Source organism: Typopeltis vanoorti, chromosome 26, assembly GCF_054136105.1.
Source record: "Typopeltis vanoorti isolate ZY-2024b chromosome 26, IOZ_Tvanoo_1.0, whole genome shotgun sequence".
NCBI classification, from domain to species: domain Eukaryota; kingdom Metazoa; phylum Arthropoda; class Arachnida; order Uropygi; family Thelyphonidae; genus Typopeltis; species Typopeltis vanoorti.
Genome location: NC_143574.1, coordinates 25693706 through 25715080, shown reverse-complemented (window position 1 = coordinate 25715080; position 21375 = coordinate 25693706). Strand labels below are relative to the sequence as shown.

At 38.4% G+C, this 21375-nt stretch overlaps 2 protein-coding genes across 2 annotated transcripts in view; one reads left to right on the top strand and one right to left on the bottom strand.

Annotated features, from left to right (window-relative positions):
• LOC150092422 (retinoic acid receptor RXR-alpha-B-like) overlaps positions 1-19669 on the bottom strand; it is a 136505-nt gene extending 116836 nt beyond the window's left edge. The window contains exon 1 of the mRNA XM_090414900.1: positions 19576-19669. Within this exon, the coding sequence (XP_090271026.1) occupies positions 19576-19669 (94 nt within the window). The remainder of the gene's footprint in view (positions 1-19575) is intronic.
• LOC150092421 (beta-1,4-mannosylglycolipid beta-1,3-N-acetylglucosaminyltransferase brn-like) overlaps positions 1-21375 on the top strand; it is a 162452-nt gene that overhangs the window by 2370 nt on the left and 138707 nt on the right. The window lies entirely within an intron of this gene.

Genomic DNA, 21375 nt, shown 5'->3' with positions numbered 1-21375 from the left:
GAATATGGATTTCGAAATTACTTCGCTTCATTTTAAGATTACAAATACGCTGAATCCATTATTTCTGAGCGTTTTGCTTTTTGAAGCATGAATCAGCAAAGTAGTTGACGTAAGTATGAATCACTAATTTCCCGAAATACTTTATGATTTCAAAGAATATATTAAACATTTTCAGATGTGTGTGTTTTCGTCTTGAAACATAAGCGCACGAATACTTTAAAAGTTTAAAACTTTTAAAGTATTCGTGCGCTCTAAAATTAAGATATTATTATTATTATTTGACACCTCCAGGCAGTCCAAAGACTCATGGAGGAGGGCATCTACTGTACAACTCTCCATCACTCCACCAACCGCAACTACCTTCATCATCTACACATGGCCATCTACTGCCAACCACCACCACTAGTATTTTCACAGACAATCACAAACATCCATGCCCACGGCAGGATTCGAACCCGCAGCCTTTTGGCTGGAGAGCGGATACACCAACCACTCGGCCAACCAGGCCGTCGAAAAAACACAAATAAAAATTCCTTTCGTCACGACGAGAATCGAACTTAAGCCTTTTCCAATCGAAGGGGCGCAACGGACCGTTATCTTCCAATTGCGCTACGGAGACACATATCAAAGTCACAGTCATATCAAATATGACTAGCAAACGTACTTGTGAGTGAGAGTATAAAGAATCAGGAAAGCTACTATTGGAGCAAAAAGAATTTGAGCACGCCTGAGGCAAAAGAGATACTTTTGATACGGCCCAATGCTATGTATGAGGGTAGGAACAGTATTCCTTAATGTCATTTCATTCACTAAATACTATAAGGCCGAACCATACCACGCTTCTGCTAAGAACCTTCCGGGAAAACCTCATGAATTAGAAAAAAATTCAAGTCCATGTTTCCCATGTTCCTCTCAATTTCACCTCATCGTAAAACAACGGCTTCAGAGACAAGCAATAAGAAAAGAACTAATTGTGGGAAACGGTATACCTCCCAAATCACTCCAGATTTGAGAGGTGTTCCGTTTTCCGCACTTCACTGATGTTCACCTCTATCTCTCAAAGATGCCAAACCACGCTATTTTCCTGACAAAAAGAAAAAAACAAATAAATAAAATAAAGACAGCATATTCTATGTTCCTCTAAATTTTTGATTTATGCATATGCTAAACTTCAAAACAGTTGCAAGTAAATTATCCACATACAAAGCGGATTTTGAAGTCGTGAAAAGCAGGAAACTTGCATCATGTCTAAATGACAATCATATTTTTTGGCCACTTGTCAAAGATATTGGCTTACTTTTATGTAAGACAGCTCTCTCCCCCCCCCCCCCCCACACACACACACTCCGTGGGTTTGCATTGTATCGTCATTCACAGTAAAAATTATATTGGTTTCTTACATTTTTACCAATGCCTGGATTCTGAGAATCCAGAATAATGTCCTCCTATTATTCCAACTCACATGCCATGTCACTGATTTTTCTCCGAGAATGTGATCATTAAGCATCAACCTAGATACCAGAAAAGTGTTCTAGTCCTGATAGCATTTCTCTGATTGTTTTGAAGGTCTGAGTTGACTCCAGTTCAGTTTCGCTGCCTATTTGCATTCTTTTTTCCCACTGGTGTTATTCCTGGAGTTTGGAAATTAACCCATATTTAACTCATTCCTAAATAGGGAACAAACGTCTTCTAATTGTGACTTCAGGTCATAAATTTATGAGCATTCAGTTTTTATGCAACTTGGAAAACGCTTAACTTTTACTGGGATGAATTCCGCCACTGGCAGCAGCTTAGTTGGTATCGATGATGCCTGTGCTTACAGAGCTGGGTTAGGTTAGAATCCAATTTCTGGCGCAAAAGCCCTTTGTCAAGAATGTGAGTTAACGAGGTAAACAGGCAAATTTTCAGAAGGACATTTAGGTATAATTTAGGGATGCGATTAGGAATAACTGCCCTATCATAGATTAGGATTAACCACTCTACTACGGTCAAATTAAAAACCCGTGACAGGCTATTGAGTCTAACAAGAAAGGAAGATTGCATGGGATGGGGTATTACAAATCTTTGAACTAATGTCATGGAAATGTTTGCAGAAACTAAATTGGTTGCTCTTCATATCTTTAATACATTTGATAAGTTTTTGGATGCACATCACATGTGATGATCGATGGATCATTATCTTAAAGCTCTGCAGTTAATGTATGGAGTACGACAGGCATTGAGCTTTTGTCAATTCTCTTCCTTCTTTGTCGGTGATAGTACACTGCATCCTTCATTCTCATTTGAAAAAACTTGTACAACAAAAATCACCTTTTTGTTATATTCTATCCGCGTCTAGAGTATCACCTTTTATACCCTAACTGCTGATCTCCAAGCTATACTTCAGTAGAGTATTAACAGCGTTGTAACCCACTGAAGTCCCACTAAACCATTGTGTACTCTAAAACTTATATATTGTGCGATTATTCGAAGAAAAAAAAATCTTCCATTCTTGCTGTTTATGATCACACCGAAATCTCTGATTAAGAGCTTGAGATAAACCTAACCTCCAATCTTTCTTTGGTATAAGAGTATTACAGTTTTTTTTTTTTTTTTTTTTTTGCTTGAAGCGGTGCTCAACCTTTTTCATTTTTGGACCATGAATATCTTTTCTTTCTTTCTTTTCTTTTTATATCGCGAGCCACATAATTTATATATATATGAAATATGCCGGCCCGATTGAAAGTGCTCCTAAGCCGAATTTGGCCTACACGAGATAGTTTGGGCAACCCGATTAAGGCGTTACTTTATTTCTGAATTAGTAACTTTATGCAAATCATAAAACCATAGAATACTATTCTGATATTTCGGGTGCAGGAACCATTAAAAAATTCTTGACTCAGTGCAAAAAAGAGCTGTTAGGTTGATTAAAGTCCCACATCTCACCTCGGTATGATCTCACACAAACGTCCATTTGCTGTTGCTATTTTTTTACTATTTCTATGGTCGATGTCCTACAAAAGTAAAATCAGTATTTATCGTAAAATCAGCAATTTTCCCACTTTCTTCTGAATCTGTTGAAACACTTGCAACACCAACTCAACACTCCTTCAGTGCTCAACTGCAAACTTACAGAACATTTTTTCCCTTCTTTTGGAACAGCCTCTCCTAGCTCAAGAAGTGAAATATGATCATGTCTGAAGATCCGATCATCTCTCTCTCTCTCTCTCTCTCTCACACACACACACACACACACACACACACACACACACACACACACACACACACACACACACACACACACACACACACACAAATAATAATAAGGGTCTCCAAAAGGAAAATCCCTGTTGCTTGAGTAGGAGACTGGTTACTATGCATTCCCTGCGAAGCGATAGATACATTCATTATATTGCAGCTTATTTCCCAAATAAATTTTAATTATAAAATATTAGAAAAAACGTTTCGCGTTCTGTAGTTCTGACATCTGTAGTACACAATAAGTAGGATAGGTTCCGGTCTAGGAAGTCAAATAACTGTAGTTTAATTCCTAGTTAAGTCACCATGACAGCACTGGATTATGGATTCGAACTCCTTAAAAGTCGCTGCACTCAAATTCTGCATGGTCATCTCTTTCGACTAACGTTTCAAAACGTGATGCACAAAATGATGAAAATAAGTTTTGCAACCTCCTGTCATAATTTTCTTAAGGAAGCCAATTGATTAACAAACAATGTTACCTTTTGATCTAACTGATGTCAGCCTATCCTACTGCGAAACTCTGTTGTAGAAACAACTCAAAACTGGTGGGAAAGAACACGATGCATTCGATAAGGTCAACATAATACTTCGTGTATGATTGAATATTGCCAATTCAGTATATTGATCAAATCACCCCACTATTAAAAAGCGTTAAAATTTTCTAAGCTTTAAATAATAAGATAATTGCGCATTTAAGTGGCTTTTGTAATAAAAACATACGAAATCGTAATAGTCAAAATCGAAGGAGTTCGGAGTTATTAAGTTATTAAAGTTAAGGACTGCGAGCTTGTTAATTTATGAATTCGGCACAACAACAAAAGTTACAAAAAAAAAAAAAAAAAAACGCAGTGCTAGAAATCAGTAGTACCTCGTATACGAAATCACAACACTAACGTTCAGTACTATTCTGCTGGACAGAAATATTACTTTTTCCCGAACAATAAATACCAGTTAGTTTATTAATATTTCCAGTGATCGATACAACTAGATAACACAGCACTGCTTATTTTGACCTTTCTTTAAGTGCTGCACAATTTAGAACAAATTAAGGGTTTAATTGTGATAAATTATTATTTGAAACAAGTTGAACGGCACGAGTAGAATTACGTAACGGATCGAATCACACGTCTCGTGTAAAACTTGGCCTTGGCTGTTATTCAGTTGCGAAACTAACTTCACGTGTCAATTAAATCAACATACACTACCAGGTGGAGTTTTAAGAGACCTACAAAGTTAATCATACATATACCACGGCGGATAATTCAAACGACGACAGGAAATAAGAAAAGAAAGTTCATTATAGTAAGCTACAACCTAAAATAATAAATTATCGTTTATAGAAAGTTTAAATTGATACAAATACGTTTAAGAAAAGTCTTGATTTAGTAATTTACTCATATATTTAATAGGAGTGATCTCTAATTCTGCCGTTAAACATTAAACAAATAAAGCCGTTAAACATTTCTATTAAATAAGATGATTAATTACTATATAAATTAAAATTATGTAATGAACAGTGGGTGATCATGGACCATGGAAAGAGAGCGGTTGATCATTAGATACCTGGGAATGTATAAGGGAGCACTGACACAGAGCTTCCACAGTGTATTTGAGACGTCAAGACAATTATCCTTCGATTGAAAAGATATAAGTTTGAAACCTGTCTAAGATGTAACGCACCTTTACATGATTCCTCACTTCTTTTCCAACTGAAAGTAAGTTATTCTGTCTAAAATGGATGTAGCAGGATTTTTCTTTCCAGAAACTGAGGTTTATTATCCCACAGCACAGGCAAACCAGCCAGAAGAACACACGCTATTAACAGGCATAACACACTGACCTCATTGCCACAACTCCGCCTTAATTCTAATCAATCAACACAGTCAGTCATTCTAAATTTCTTGTCTCAAATCTTGACTGTAAAGCCTGTGTAGCTCAGTGGAAGTGGCGCTTGCGTCCTATCTGCTTATTCGATCGAAGTTAGACTTAAGTTCAAGTCTAGTCGCCGACTGGAGGAACTTTTTCTAAGCCTTTCTTCGATCGGTTCCTTAGTTAGTCGATCTCTGGCACGGGTAAGCGAGTTTTTCCTCCCGGAAACTCGGGTTTTCTATCCTGTAAACTCAAGAAAATCGACCGTAGTACCGACATTATTTTAGACAGTAACATATCTTGTCGGGGTTAGGTACCAAGAGATGGCAGCACTTGTTTGTCAGCCTCTTCATCGGTGGCCGCTATAATTAGTGATAGACGTGAGCCAGTTATCTCTGATTGGCTACCGGTGGAGATTGAACTGCCTACTCAGTCTCCAAAAAGCTAGATAGGGTTTAAAGGCCTCACCTACTCCCTATAAGGGAATAAAAGACGTTAGCTGATTTATTTATAATCTTGACTGTTCCCAGTCTCGCTTTCGTAACAGAAAAAAACATCTTTCTAAAAGATTTGTAATTATCATAATTCCAACGGGCTTACCCTTTACAACAGATAACAAGCAGAGATGATGAAGCGGTAAATGAGCTATGGTATTTGATAGAAAAATTTCCCACAAACCTTAATTTATTTACAAGACAGAATTCTATTCTTTAAAATCTCGCGGCTGCATCACCACCAGTAACACTTTTTTGTGTGCAATGCAAATATTGGTTGTTCTTCAGACAGATCAGATCAATAAGGGAAGAAACGAATATTCACACAATCTCCTTCAAATTTGTATTTTTGTTTTACAAGAACAATGTTAACCGAGACAATTTTATTTATATTTTTCGTTTCCTTCAGAGCACTGTTTTCAATCTTTTGATTAAAATATCTATAACGATAGCATCACCAAAAAATGTTGTTATAAGTACTGAAGCCTTTATTCCCAATTTCCTTTTAAATCTCTCTCTCCCTTACCTAACACTTACTTTTATAATAAATGCATCATTTTACAGTTAAGAATTAAACCTGTTGGAACATGAGGTTCGTCAATTCCCATCTTTTGTTTCTCTTTATACTTAAACCTCATAGTAGGTTGCAAAAAATATTAATAAGCATAAACTAATTCTGAAAACGAAAAAGGAAAATAAAAGAAATTTGTGCCATAATTAGATGGCAGTTGTTCAACCTGTAAAAAACACCAGCCCTAACTTCTGTCTAACTGTGCATCTACATCATTTACATGCCTAAGGGCACACTATACTGTTATTACTTTTCTTGCAACTTCCACATTTAGCCAATATAGCATATGCAATGTCACCCTCGATTTTTGTCCAAAATAGACCAGAAGAATCTTGAGAAATATGGATATCAAGAAGAAACCGGAATTTTTAACTATGAAATTAAGAAAAATCGATCGAAGAACATTTCCACAAGGCTCACAGATACCTTTGCCATTAGCACACACATATCAATAATGAAAACAATAAGTTTAAAAACAAAGTTTCATATATCGTGAGGGATTCGATACGTAATGCTCGTGGAAGACTTGTCCAAGTTGTGCTTTCGAGATGAAGCTGATTATTTAGAAACACAAAAGACATTATAAAAAAAAAAAAAAATAATAAAGCTTATTTAGTTATAGAGGTAGCTCTTTCGAACCAAAGGCTAATTTAAATCTGACAAATACATCCTTTTTTTTAATTTTTTTACGTTAAAAGTTTAATAATTACAACTGTATTTTTAGAAGGTAGGGTGACAAGGTGTTCAGAGCTAACTAGACTGAGCCCGAAACATGTGATAGAGAAAAGTGCTGAGAATGAAGCTCAATTATTATTATTAGCACCTCCAAGGAGTCCAAAGATTCATCGAGGGAGGGCACCTGCTCTACAGCTCTCCGCCACTCAATCCACCAACTACACCAAGGCCATCTGCCGCCGACCACTACCACTGGTGTTTCCAAGGACAATCACAAACATCCATGCCCGCGGCGGGATTCGAGCCCACAGCCTTTTGGCTGGAGAGCGGATGCGCTGGCCACTCGGCCAGCCAGGCTGGCATTATATGAACGTAAATAGGCATATTCAATAGTCGAAAATGAAACATGAATAAAATCGGTAATAAAAGATGATGAATCAAATGGACTATATACATTTTGAAATATTTTTAATCAAAATTATGAAAACTAATTTTTTATTTATTTTTTTGAAAATTAAAGAAAAAAACTAGTAATACATGCAGGATCAGAAACATGACGGTACTGGTCGTTTCATAGGAACTGTCTTCAGATTATAACCAGTACAAATAAGCATTTCTAATTGTTGATATTATTTTTAAAAAAAGACACTTATTCTGTATAAATAAGTATTCAGGCATTTTACTTCAAAGAAACCTAAATTATACACATTTCAAAATCGTGTGGGCCGTTCTTTGTCATTGCTTATACTTTACTCTTTTAGGCATTCTCCCTCTGAGTTTACGAAAATTAAGTCAGATTGCTTGGATTCTAAAACAAAGAAACAGACAAAGATTGGAAGCAGCACGAATGAAGTTTCTAAGACCTCTCCTGGCACTCACTAGATTAGATAAAAAGAAAAACACAGAAATAAGAGAACGATTAGATACAAAAAACATCCTACAAGAAATAGAAGAATACCAGCAAAATTGAATAACAATAGGATTCCTAAACTAACACTAGAATATAAATCCACAGGAAGAAGAGAGCGTAGACGTCCAAGATTAAGATGGAAAGATCAACCTCATCTTTCAGATGACGAAGTCAGATTGCACGAACCGGTTTGTTTTCATTTAAAAAGCACCAGTCTGTACCACTGTTGGACATGTTGGTCTGCTCAGCACCTAACGTTCCAGTTCACCTCAAAGGTATTCTTAGTGTGAGATCATGACACTATGCAGGCCATCACATTTTTCCATATCAGTTACTTCAAACGATGTTACAATATCACCTATGAGATGGTATACTGCCATGATGAAAGAGACGCATTATACCATATCATTTGGTATCCTAAAATTGCCACAATGAAGGAAGCATATCCAGAAGAGTTACGTATTTGTTAGTATTCCACCTTCCAGTCACCACCAAAAATAAATAAATAAATAAATAAAAAAGTCCCAGTCCATATCATGAACAGCCGATGCAGAAGATTATGTCTCTACAATCAAAATTCCAGTTGGGAAGATGAGCTTGGGAATATGACATTCCTCGTGCATTTGCTAAACCCTCACTCGCCAATCGGATCATATTCAAGTCAATTCATATCATGAATCCTGGTACACCATTTTCCGATACACGTTCCATATCATCGACTGTACACACTTTAAGAATCAGTCACTTTATAGCAGTGCAGTCCGTAGAGTGGAGTTCCGCACTTGATATTTTGCTGCGCAATTATCCTTCAAACTAACTGCAAACTACGTAGAATCTTTGACTGATAATTTCCACATTAGATTTCCACTCTTTAATAGAACACCTTTTGGTCGTGTTGTTCTTCTTGGATCTTCCTGCAAATTTCTTCAATTCATATTTTAATGGGCTGATATTGTTGGCTATAGTTGATTTTGATAACGAAGTTTTTTTAAAAAATGTTACAAATAGACAGCACTAATCAGCAAGACTGTCATATGGCTAGAATTATGCCTGCATACTTCGAAGAGCATATCCAAGCATTCCGTATACTCCCCAACTGCGTATTCTTCTTATATGAATCCCATGGAACATTTGTGGGATCATGTGGAATGTGGCATCCGCTGGTTGACGTCCTCCAGTATATTATTCTGTCTAGGTGTTCCAGAATACCTTCCGTGGTTTAGTTAGTCTGTTTCAAGAAGGGTGTAAGCAGTTTTCTCGAACAAAGGAGACCCAACACGCTACCCGGTAGGTGGTCATGTTTTGGATCATGTGTGTGCGTGTGTGTATATATGAATTTTATATGAAATTGTCTCTTCATGATTAATCCAGGTCTTGGTACATCCTTGATACAGTAGTATACGGGAGCAGCCAACAAGTGTGGTTGTTTCCGAAATACTGGCACCTGCCTCCGAGCCCCAATTATCTGCACGCGGTCAAATTGGCTTGCATCGCCACGTGTCCTCATTACTGGCAAAAACGATTAATGGTTACGTACAGAGGATAGCTGTGGCCATTTATAGCAGCAGCACGTGATGTTGATATCACGTGGTAGTTCGTTATCGCGCCGAATATGTAAATCAGGTGGTGGGATGTTCCTAATGCAAAGCTAACTCAGTGTATATTAGTATTAGTGCTGTGAGTATGCTAAGGTTAGATAATTCGGAAACTGCTCTAGAGACCAAACATATTATTTGTTTCAAGCCACTAGCCATATATAGTTGCCAGCCTGGTTGGACGATTGGCCAGCGTATCCCCTCTCCACCAGGGCCGTCCCTAGGAATTTTGTCGCCCCGTGCAGTAGCATATTTTGCCGCCCCTTCTCCCTTATTTTTCATATAGTTTATGCCAACTTTGCTGTCTCCTCCCCCCCCCCCAAAAAAAAAAAAATTGTCGCCCCGTGCAAATGCACGTCTTGCACCGTCGGCCCTGCTTTCCAGCCAAGAGGCTAGGCATTTGAATTCCGCCTAGACATGGATGTTTGTGATTGTCTTCCATCTTCATACGTTCATTCATACAAGCGAATAAACACTCTCCCAAGATGAACTGGCTCACCATGGGAGAAGTAGACTCAACCCTCCCGCAATGGGAGAGACTTTCACCCTGTAGTGGGTGGATAACAGAAAGATCATAATCATGGTTAGTTATTCACATTTGACGTCACTTGATACTTGATACCGTATGATCACTGCCATACCTTATAGGGTTTGGGGAATGAAGCCCTCCGCTAGGAAGTGTTAGGGTCACAGATTCCCTTTCGGCTCAAGAGTCACTAAGACAATCACAATTACGATCGTTCTTTAGTTTATATAAGTTTTCTGATCGTCATCCCAGTGATGAGCTGCCAAAATTTTAACAATCTGTTCTCTTCTCTGTAAGATTCGAATTACTGGATTTGCCACAGTATTTATTCTGTACTTGTTCTAAATTCCATTTGCTTTGTTAGTACACTTTTGCCGTTTCTAAGAAATATATAAAGATTAGGTCCGCGCGGTTAGCCTAGTGGCTATGCGCGCTTCGCAACCATATGCCTGGGGAAGGAGGTGTCCTAGGCTCGATTCTCGTCGACGACGTGAGGAGCTTAAGGATCTTTCTCAGCCATTCTTGGGCGTGGACAGCAGAGTTTTTCCCCCAGTTTATCTGGGGTTTTTCATCCCGAAAGCAGGCAAACCGGCCCGTGAACGCACAGGCTACCGTCATAAGATATAGTACGGCAAGGAAGGCAATGCGAAACCACCTTGCTCATAGTTATTTTCCTAGATGCCCCTAAACAGCCGAAAGTTATTCCTAAAATTTGAGGGTGTTTTTGAGCTCTGGTGTAAGGCTCAGGAGAATTCGTCTTAATTGGTCTGAGAGAAGGTAGCCTTTATCCTGTGTAGAATTTCCACCTGCTTTATTAATAATATATCAGTATTCAACCAGACAGCCAGATCTGCCTCACCGAAGGATTAATAAACTTCATAGGTATTCTTTGTTCAGATCCAGAATAAATCGTTCTGTTGTCCTGAAGAAACCCTGATTGATTCAGCCAGACAGGCATGTGGTGAGGTTGTCTGCAAGGATAGAAAAATCACAACTCCATGGTGGACACAGGAAGTTAAAGAGACAGTGAAGGAAAGGAAGAAAGCATATCGAAAGGTCCTAGTGAATAAGTTAGCTTATTAGAATAAGGCATCAATGGCAATATCCTATTAAAAACGAGGATATTAGGGAAGAATTTGACATTTTCGGCATCCAGGAATGAGTTAGCAGAGCTAATCTCAGGTGGTATGGTCACTTAAACAGAATCGGCGAGGAAAGATTAGCAAAACAAGTGTTCTCTGCCAGGTTGGCAGCAAAACGACCCAGAGGAAGACCAAGATATATTATTATTATTATTATTATTATTGTTCCGGGCAACTCCAAGGAATCGACAGACTCATCGAGGGAGGCCCTAACATCATGTCAAGAACAACTATTCGACATTCACACATTATCTATCATACTTTGCCTTGAACTCATTCACGGTCGTAGCACCCACAACAGACTCTGGAAACTTATTCCACTCATTCACTACTCTCCAAGTAAAGAACCTAGCTCTAACACCCTTGTCAACCACGCTCTTGCCCAGCTTCCATTCATGGCCCCTAGTCCTCCCACCACCAGTCATATTTTCAAAAATATCTTCTGGATCAATCTTATAGAAACCCTTCAGTAATTTGAATGTCTCAATCATATCACCCCTCCTTCGCCTATCGACTAATTTCTGCAACCCACAAATCTTCAACCTATTCTCATAAGGTTCATTCCACAGACCTGCTATCATCTTGGTCACTTGTCTCTGGATCCTCTCCACTTCCTCCCCGTCACAAAGAAACCCTGGTGCCCATAACTGGGCACAGTAATCCAGATGGGGTCTTATCAAGGCTCGATACAGAGGAACAACAACTTGTTTGTCTCTGCATGTTCAAGTATTTTTCAGAAGCCAAGTGATTTGGTTAGCTGTTTTAGTCACTTTTGCAATGTGCCCCCTAAACTTCAATTCCCTAATCACCAACACTCCCAAATCCCTGGCCTCATCAATCTCCTGGAGTATGGTTCCACCAATGCGATATACTGCTGCTATTCTTTTCACCCCAAAGTGCATAACCTTACACTTTGGCACATTAAATTGACATCCATTTTTCCTAGCCCAGTCCTCCAAACTATCCAAATCATCCTGTAAAATTTTGACATCCTGTGCACTCATAATTGCTCTACCCAATATAGGTGGAATGATATAGTAAAAAGTGTCTTAGGAGACAGAAATATAAGATCTGGTAATGTTGGAGTCCTGACAGATAACAGATTGATCTGGAGGAAAATTGTTGATAGGAAGTTAGTAATGATGTAAGTTTTTCTTGTAGTACTATCATAATGTTACCATTGAATTAAGACAGGGGAATGGATACACTATGATACTTTTGAATTTTGCTGAAGCTTTTGATAGAATACAGCATTGTAGACTATTGCATAAATTGGAGAATATGGATTTGGATTATAGACATTAGTGTGGATAAGAGGAAGATTGACTGACAGATATCAAAAAGTGGTATATGGGGGGGGGGGTGAGTCTGCAAGATTTAAGGTAACCAGTGGTGTATGACAAGGATCAGTGCTTTGTCCACTGTTATTCAATCTATACATTATTATAAAATTATAATATTATAAAATATTATTTATATTATAAAATATTTATTATATTATAAAATTATAATATTATATTAAAATATTATAATAATAATACTTATTATTATTAACTACATTGATCTTCAAGATAAAAAATGAGTAAGATAACGCTCTCCACAGTACATTTGGCATCCAAAACTATCCTCTCTTCATGACCCTAAGTATTTTTCGTAATACTAAAAATAACAATCCAATCGCATTATTCCTACTCTTCATAACAAATTGTTCATCTGCAATCAATATTCTACAGTGCAATACGTGCAAATCAAATATAGTAAAATAAATATAAGACACAAAATGTAATGAAATAATAAAAAATGCCAGCTGCAAATCAGTGACCACAAATTTTCAGTTGACCAAAGTCAACGAAGTCCAGCCAAACAACAAGAAAATCAAATACGTCGAAATGCATACAGATATGTTGGCCTTCGCTTCCATGTGAAACTATTTATTCCATACGGACTGCCGGGAACAACTGCTCGTAGGTCAAGGACGCCGCTAGGCGGCGTGTTTATCTGACCATCATTGTAGCAGAAGTAGCACGTGCCAAACCTTGCAGAACACGTCCTCTATGCCTCTGTAATGCACACAACTGCAGGTCAAAAACACAGCTACAGTGGTTGGCATGTTGCCCAAGTTCACACCCACTCGCAGTGAATATCTGCTAGTGGCGAAGGACAAGGCCGTGCTTAGAAATGTCACCGGCTGTGTACAGGAGAACAGAGCAAGTGGAGGTGGGGAGAAAAAGAGTCCCGTGTTTGTGCATATAGAAACTGAACAGGTTTTCAAGGATGTTAGTGTAGGTGCAACTAATCTTAAATGCTGTGTGCGTGTATTAAAGTTTGTCAGATCAAGAAAAAAACAAAACTTATCACTGAAAAGTATACACGTGGATTGGGTATCACACAAAAAAAAAAAACTCTCAAATTGCATAATGTAAATTGCGTATATTTTACATAGTATCGTAATGCGACCAAATTCATGTCATACTCGCTCTCTTTCACACACACACACACAACAAAAGTTGGCGAAGTAGACTTTTTTTTTTTTTAAGAAAAAGGGGCTCACGACAGCAGCTAATGCATAGATGAATATAATGGTAGCACTTTAGACTCGTCTTTTTTGTTGCCTTTACTGTGTCTAATTCAATTCACTTAAAATCGCATACCACTTCTGAAGGACACAGAGGTTGAGTGGTGTTTATTTAACATAATACATTTCTGTGCTATTACAGTGGAGTAATATACTTCTTAAGCATTTAAGGATTCAGTGGGATGTTATAACACCCTAATTTCCTCCACAATGCGCGTCAAACACACACAACACTATTATGTTGAAATACGTACTGTATTGAGAAGGCATCTCAGAGAAAAAACCTACATAGGTCTGTAATAAAACGTTTCGGTGTTGGAGTCGTCGGTTTGGCTTTCACCACTATTACAGTTAGTTCCAAACGTGATCTACAGAGTCAGACAGTTTAAACCAGTTAATTTTTTCCAGTTTTTTTCAAACCATGCTACAATGGCACTTATAGTATGACAAAATGCAAAGGAGCATGGGCCCGTTCTGTGAAAGGGTAGACAGCACTGCATTATCAAAAGTCTTATATATCCATCAAGAGTTCATCTTTGCAGACAAAGGAACTAAGTCCGAAGGGGGGGGGGGGTTCGAATATACTGTATAATGCACTCGGGAGATAGGCTTCACTCAGGACTTCATATCAAGGACTTTCAAAGCTCCGCAAAACAGTGAAGGTTTTTTAATATCCACCAGTAGAGTCTGTGCTGTTGTCATGGTTGAAAGTCTGAATCCCTGCAGACGTGGACTATTTGAACTAAGCTTTCAACCTTGGATTGTTGAGATATACGTATAATCCTTTGATATGGCGCTTTACTGATTTCGAAGTTCTTCTTCACTACCAATGACAATATATAGACGTTGACTGTTGGGAGTAATCTATTTATTTTATAGTGCAGTACGGGCTCGTATGCAGAAAACAATTAACACCTTTAATTTGTACTTTTTTTTTTTCATGGATTACTAATTCATCTAAAAAGATATAATGAGCACATTTGACTTAGTCAAGAATAAGTGTATGCTAACTATGGTATATAGGAGCACGGCCAATGGTGAATTTCACATTCACCTTTATAACTACACCCTAACGTGGACAGCAGGAAACAACATTCTCGATAGTATATTAGATGGACATGCATTACAACAAGTATGGAATCCACCATACTTCTGTAGTCCATTTGTGCATCTTAAATAATAATAATACGAAAATTTACTAATTGTAAATTCATATTTTTATGCTCAATTCCCTTCTTTACTCAATTAGTAAATATTTAATACAACGAAAAACTCTATCAAAATGACGGTAGATGTAATATGTGCAGAAATGTTATTATGGCTATACAACAAAAAATTATCACGAGTGAGAAGGGTATCGACGTAGAATTCCAAAATGTCAAGAATGTGTGGACAGTTATTAACAGTTGAATGTGAGTTAACAGAATTACAGATAGATTAGCTAACGGGAATATTATTACACTATCCATTGATATCATCGATCTCATTAAATTAAAATTTCAAAATTCAGCTGACTTATTTTTATTGCACGGTGTAATATTTCTCCATTGGTAATAATTACTGTGGATGTACAGCTTTCAGCACGCGCACAATCACACTTCATAACCATAAAACCTCGTGATAATTTTTTAGTTAGGTCAGCAGTGAAAAGACACTAACTTCGATTCTGATCATAAATTTAAACTTTTTCTAGGCATTCCCACCACAACTCAGAAATAGCACACAAAACACATAGAAAGTGAAACTTATTTTGCACGAGATCCATATGAAGAAGATAATGACTGAAGGAATATTGCGAGAATAAAGATGAGAGGAATTATAAAATATTTCAAGCACAGGCTAGTTAATTTACGAGTTTGGTACGAAGCAAACTCGGATCGTAACAAGAAATTGGCTATACAGGTTAAAAGAGACAACCCAAAGAATTTTATCGTTATACTACAAGTTAAAGAAAGAATATATGTGGAAGAATAACAGCTGAATGCAGACGTTTGTGTGTCTGTAGATGTGTTTGTTCAAATGAATGCTCACTCGCTAACATCTATCAACCTAATGCATCATTAGGCACAGTGCCACCACTACATTGCATAAAGAGATACAGGTGTATGAGAACTTCCTTCTAATAAGTTGTTTGCATAACCTAGAAAGGAATTCGGCAATAGGGACCGATTGTATATCAGCAGGGATGACAAAGGAATGGTCAGCTGAACTGGTCGTATAATTTCAGCCTCGGCTAGGAAAGATCAGACATGGAAAGAATACATAACAGTCCGGTTGTACACAGTAGTGAAAAAACTGATGTCCCTAACTACTGACCTATCAGTATATCTGGGGTGATGTTAAAGATTTTAAAGAATATGGTAAGAATTCGTACACAGAAATGGGTTGACAGACAAGCTTGACTTTGCAAGGAACATCACAGTTACTAAACAGAGATCATGTCTGAGCAATATGCTCATATTTTATAATAATGTTTACGGCTCAGCTGGATGAAGGAAATGGATACACTGTTACTCTTGGAAGTCGCGGGCAGTAAGGCATCGAAGTCCTGTTAATTTGTGGAGAGGATAGGAGGACGAGGGTATGTCGATAACAACATGCCTTGCATTGTTGTACCTAACAGTGCAAGGCGCGGCGGATTGATTCCTTTGAGTATTTTTTCCTGATATACCAGTAGAGCCAAGTTAAACGGTGGCCTAAACGAACATTGTGGCCATCCAAATAACCCAAGCCACGTTGACAATTTATGCTGGCTCCTGTGTGTGTGTGTGTGTGTGTGTGTGTGTGTGTGTGTGTGTGTGTGTGTGTGTGTGTGTGTGTGTGTGTGTGTGTGTGTGTGTGTGATGATACTTCCAACAGGAGGGCACATAGTGTTACGCATACCACACACACACACACACAAGTTGAATTCAAGATTTGTTATAGTAACATTAAAGTGACTTTACTTTAATAAATTGGTCCCCTCAGTTACCGGATCTCAGTTCCCTGAGTATCTTTGATATGTCATGAAACGTTACAAAGATTCACTGTCGGCCATTTGCTAGAACTGCAAAAATCCAACATTTCGGGAATCTCCCGGAGAAGGTGCCATAGTGCAGCGATGCTGCTCTGAAAACTTATGTTGGCTCAGCACACCTGTTAGGAGGATAAGTAGCACAGCAAAAACTGGCCACTCATTATACAAGGAGCTTGAAATCAAAGTAAAATTTCTGAAGAAAGAGAGAGAGAGAGAGAGAGAGAGAGAGCTCTGTACTCTCATACCAAGTGAAATCATATTCTAAGAAATAACAGTTACAACCAATTGTTAGTAAACAGAGCCTTACTTATGCACAGGCGCAAGAGGCTCTAGTGGGTCCCCGAAAAATTAAGGCCAATTTAAGGGACCAAAACAATGAGGAGGGGGTTCCAGGAGCACTCTAAACCCTCGGGCCCAACCAGCCTTGGAAAAAGTGTTGTTCGTGGGCAGTGAGGATTTAGTCAAATCTATCAGGCTAATTCACTTGATAATAAAATGTATCAAGCGTGGTATAATCATTATAAAGAAAGTGGTTAAGAAAAGCAAGTTTGTAAAACGTTGTAATATTTACGTAATATTGATAATCTCGGGTGGAAGGAGGGGGAAATAGTTCCACTGCATAAAAGAGTTTGCTGTTGTAAATTACCAACCGATTAGCATATCAGGAGTCGTTGTCAAGGTCTTGGAGAAATTAGTCAAGAGAAAAATACAGGATTCGATAGATGAAAATGGGATACTGTATGGGGGACAGCATGGTTTTGTGAAGGGTAGATCATGCCTCAGTAAATTGCTGACGTTTTATCACACAGTGACGGCTGAACTAGATAAGGTAAGGGTTTAGAGTGATTCTACTAGACCTTGCTAAGGCCTTTGACAGGATACCACATGGAACTCTAATCAGTAAACTGTAGCATATGTGGATGGATATAGGGTTGGTGAGATAGATAGGAGGGTGGTTGATGGAGAGATATCAGAGAGTGGTTTATTCAGGAGTAGAGTCCAAAAGACGGCCTGTGACTAGTGGTGTGCTGCAGGGTTCTGTTTTTGGACCACTGCTGTTCAATCTGTTCATTAACGATATAGGAAAGGATCTGAGAGGAAGTGTTTATTTTGTTTGCTGATGATGCAAAGTTGGGTAGAGCAATAGTGAGTGCACAGGATGTGAACAGTTTGCAGGATGATTTGGATAGTTTGGAGGACTGGGCTAAGGAGAATGGATGTCAATTTAATGTGACAAATGTAAGGTTATGCATTTTGGGATGAAAAGATTAGCAGCAGTATATCACATTGGTGGAACTGTGCTCCAGGAGATTGACGAGGCCAGGGATTTGGGAGTGTTGGTGGATAGGCTGTTGAAGTTTAGGGGACACATCTCAAAAGTGGCTAAATCAGCTCATCAAATCACTTAGTTGCTGAAAACACTTTAACAAGCAGGGACAAACGGGTTATTGTTCCTCTGTATCGAGCCTTGATAAGACCCCATCTAGACTACTGTGCTCAGATATGGGTGCCAGGGTTTCTTCTTGATGGGGAGGCGGTGGAGAGGATCCAGAGACGAATGACCAAGATGATAGCAGGTCTATGGAATGAACCTTATGAGAACAGGTTGAAGATTTGTGGGTTGCAGAAATTGGTTGATAGGCGGAAAAGGGGTGATATGATTGAGACATTCAAATTACTGAAGGGTTTCTATAAGATTAATTTGAATGTCTCAATCATAGGGCCTCCCACCACTGGTGGTGGGAGGACTAGGGGCCATACATGGAAGCTGGGCAAGAGTGTGGTTAGCAAGGTATTAGAGCTAGCTTTTTACTTGGAGAGTGGTGAATGAGTGGAATAAGCTGCCAGAGTCTGTTGTGGGTGCCATGACTGTAAATGAGTTCAAGGCAAAGTATGATAGATATTGTGTGAATATCGAATAGTTGTTCTTGACATGATGTTAGGGCCTCCCTCGATGAGTCTATGGACTCCTCGAGGGAGGCCCTAACATCCCGTAATAATAATAATTTATCAAATAAGTGGATGGGTAGAAAAGGAACAATTTCTTGATCACTTTGTAGTCACATCATTACACGCTTAGTTTAAAGTTAAAGTGAAGCCTAGTTCTCTTTGCCGCATATACATATATAAACATTTCTTTTAGGGCTTCCGTAAATTTTATCCCACCCCCCATCCCAAGCTGCCTTAATCCGCTCCTGCCGAACAACTGATTCGAAGTTCGATTATCATAAAACGCGCGTTGAGATTTTTGAACTGTTGCCTATCTTGTTTAAAACGGGATGGGTGCGCATGCACATCAAACTGCTTCAGTAGCTGAACGAATCTCTTGGGTTAACCATCAACAATTTGGTTGGAAAAATATTTGTACATACACACGCACCTTGGCGTAAAAACAGTTTACCTCTTTTAAGAAAATAAACAGCTTTAATTATTCGTTTTACAGTTTTATAGATTGTAATAGAAAAGTCACAACCATTAATTAACAATGCATTTTCAGGTTCTAATATTTATTTACAAATGGATATGAAGAAAAAACAGAGACTAAAGGAAAATATTAGACACATCAGCAAAAATAGGATGTTCTCATAAGCCAGATATACTTACATCGTACATATAATGTTATCATTAGGCATGGCAATGATAAATTAAAACTAATGTTAATTGCATGTTGATTTTATATATAATATTATCATGTGACTAATCGTATTTTGCCAAATTAAAGAACTGGGAAGTGTATGCGTGTCGATGGATTAGGTATGTATGTATGTATATGTTCACATATGTGCGTATATACGTACTCGCGCGAGCAAGAGAGACAGAAAGATTTATCATACAGTCATTTTGAACACAATAACAATACACAAAATGATTCTGAAAATATTTTTTTGTGTTAGTGGGGGTAAAATGATTGTAAGAAGCTACGCACGCGTATTGCACACATACAGGTATAGCGAAACTTTACCTGGTAACGTAGACGGTTGTATCCATGAGCTGCCACTGTGCGATCCATAGAGTAGTGCAGTTACCGACAATTTCGGCCTCTCCTTTTTGTGCATAGTGATATTTTGATGTATTCCTACATATACATATGTATATCGATAACGTGGCAATGGTGTCAGCTGCTCCGTAAACTGAACCCCATTAGGCTTGCACCGTTTGGTCTGATGGCAGAGAAGCCCGAAATGGCAGTGTTCAAAGAAGACAGTTAAAATGTAGCACGTATCAAGCTACAACGTGTATTTCGTAATAAACAATCAAGAATCATGCAATATGCAAATGCATTGATACGTCTTCTCTAGCAAAAGGGGTATGTGTACGGGGAAAAAAATGGCAGTGCTAACTACGAGCCACAACCGCTGGCGATTAGATTAATAATAACCAGCATAAGGATCCTTACAGATCCACGATTTACTGTGGTTCAGTTGTTTTATGTATGCATAGTAGAATCCAATGGGCAACACGTTCCCACAATCAGCAAAACGAAGTACCCTTCCCATCTCCACATATCGATGATTTTTTTTGCTGTTCAAGCAAGCGTATGTATCCGAGAAAGAGAAATTCCCATCAACAAAACAAGAGGAGATTTGAAAGGCAGTTGAAATGTCATCTCTTCTGACGAGAACTTCAAAAAACAAGGAAGATTAGGACGGAAGCGGTTCATAGGGTGGTGATCTTTAAAACTGTACTCGAATAAGTGTTCATTTCTCCTCTTTTTTTTTTTTTTTAATTTTCGTAGAACTCAGGATTTAGCGTTTAGGCGCAATAATGAATGTATCCTTGGCAAATCTCATTTATTATTCTAAAAACAGATACAGGCACTGAGAAGAAAGGCAGTTATCATTCCACTACTGCACTTAAAAGAGTCCACCTAGCTATGAAGGAAGACGATGGAAAAACACCACAAAGAACCGCTAGTTCTCTTCGCTAACTGCAATTCAGGCGAAAGATCAGCGAGTGAGTGGCAGTAGACACGCAGCAGACCGCAGTTACCGCAATCATAGTCGGCACCACTTCACGAGCAGCATCAGTGACTGGTTGGTGGAACAGCGGACAGTCGAATGGAGTGTGCGAGGGTGCGCACGTCTCTAGCAACATCAGCTTGTAACCCCCGGACGACGCATATGAAGGTCTCATGAAGGAAGGAAAGCACTTTGGGTGCAAGGACAACCGTAGATGTATAGCGACCTCTTGCATTAATGGAAATACCGCACTGAATGAAATATTAAAGAACGTATAACGCGCATTATTCGAAGAGTAATTCGAATTTTAATAAAATTTCATAAATGCTGAAAAATACGATCGAATCCTATTAAAGCACAGAAAGTAAAAGAGATTATTCACCTTATATTACTAGAACCTGAAATGCTTTTGATAATGATCCTTTCTGAGAGGGGGGGGATATTTACACCCCCCCCCAGTAAACAGTAGTATACGGGGACAGGTGACACTGGAATGAAAGATGAACAGGGATGAATCTGAGGGGAGAAAATGATAAAGTGAATTTTCAGTTAAATAACAAAAAATAAAGCTGTACGTACGATAGGTACATGATTGTTAGTGAGTGAGACATGCGCACATATATTACTTTTGGAAAAGCTTAACAATCACCACTTAGATCTTTTGTCAGTTCGCTGGACGATTTGTATTGAAGTTTTCTATGTGGAGTTCTTATAAAAATTTGTAGAACCATCTCATGTTTTATTACAATCATTTGCAGGGACGCAAAAAGAACAACCTGTTTTTTATGATTGCATAAAACTCC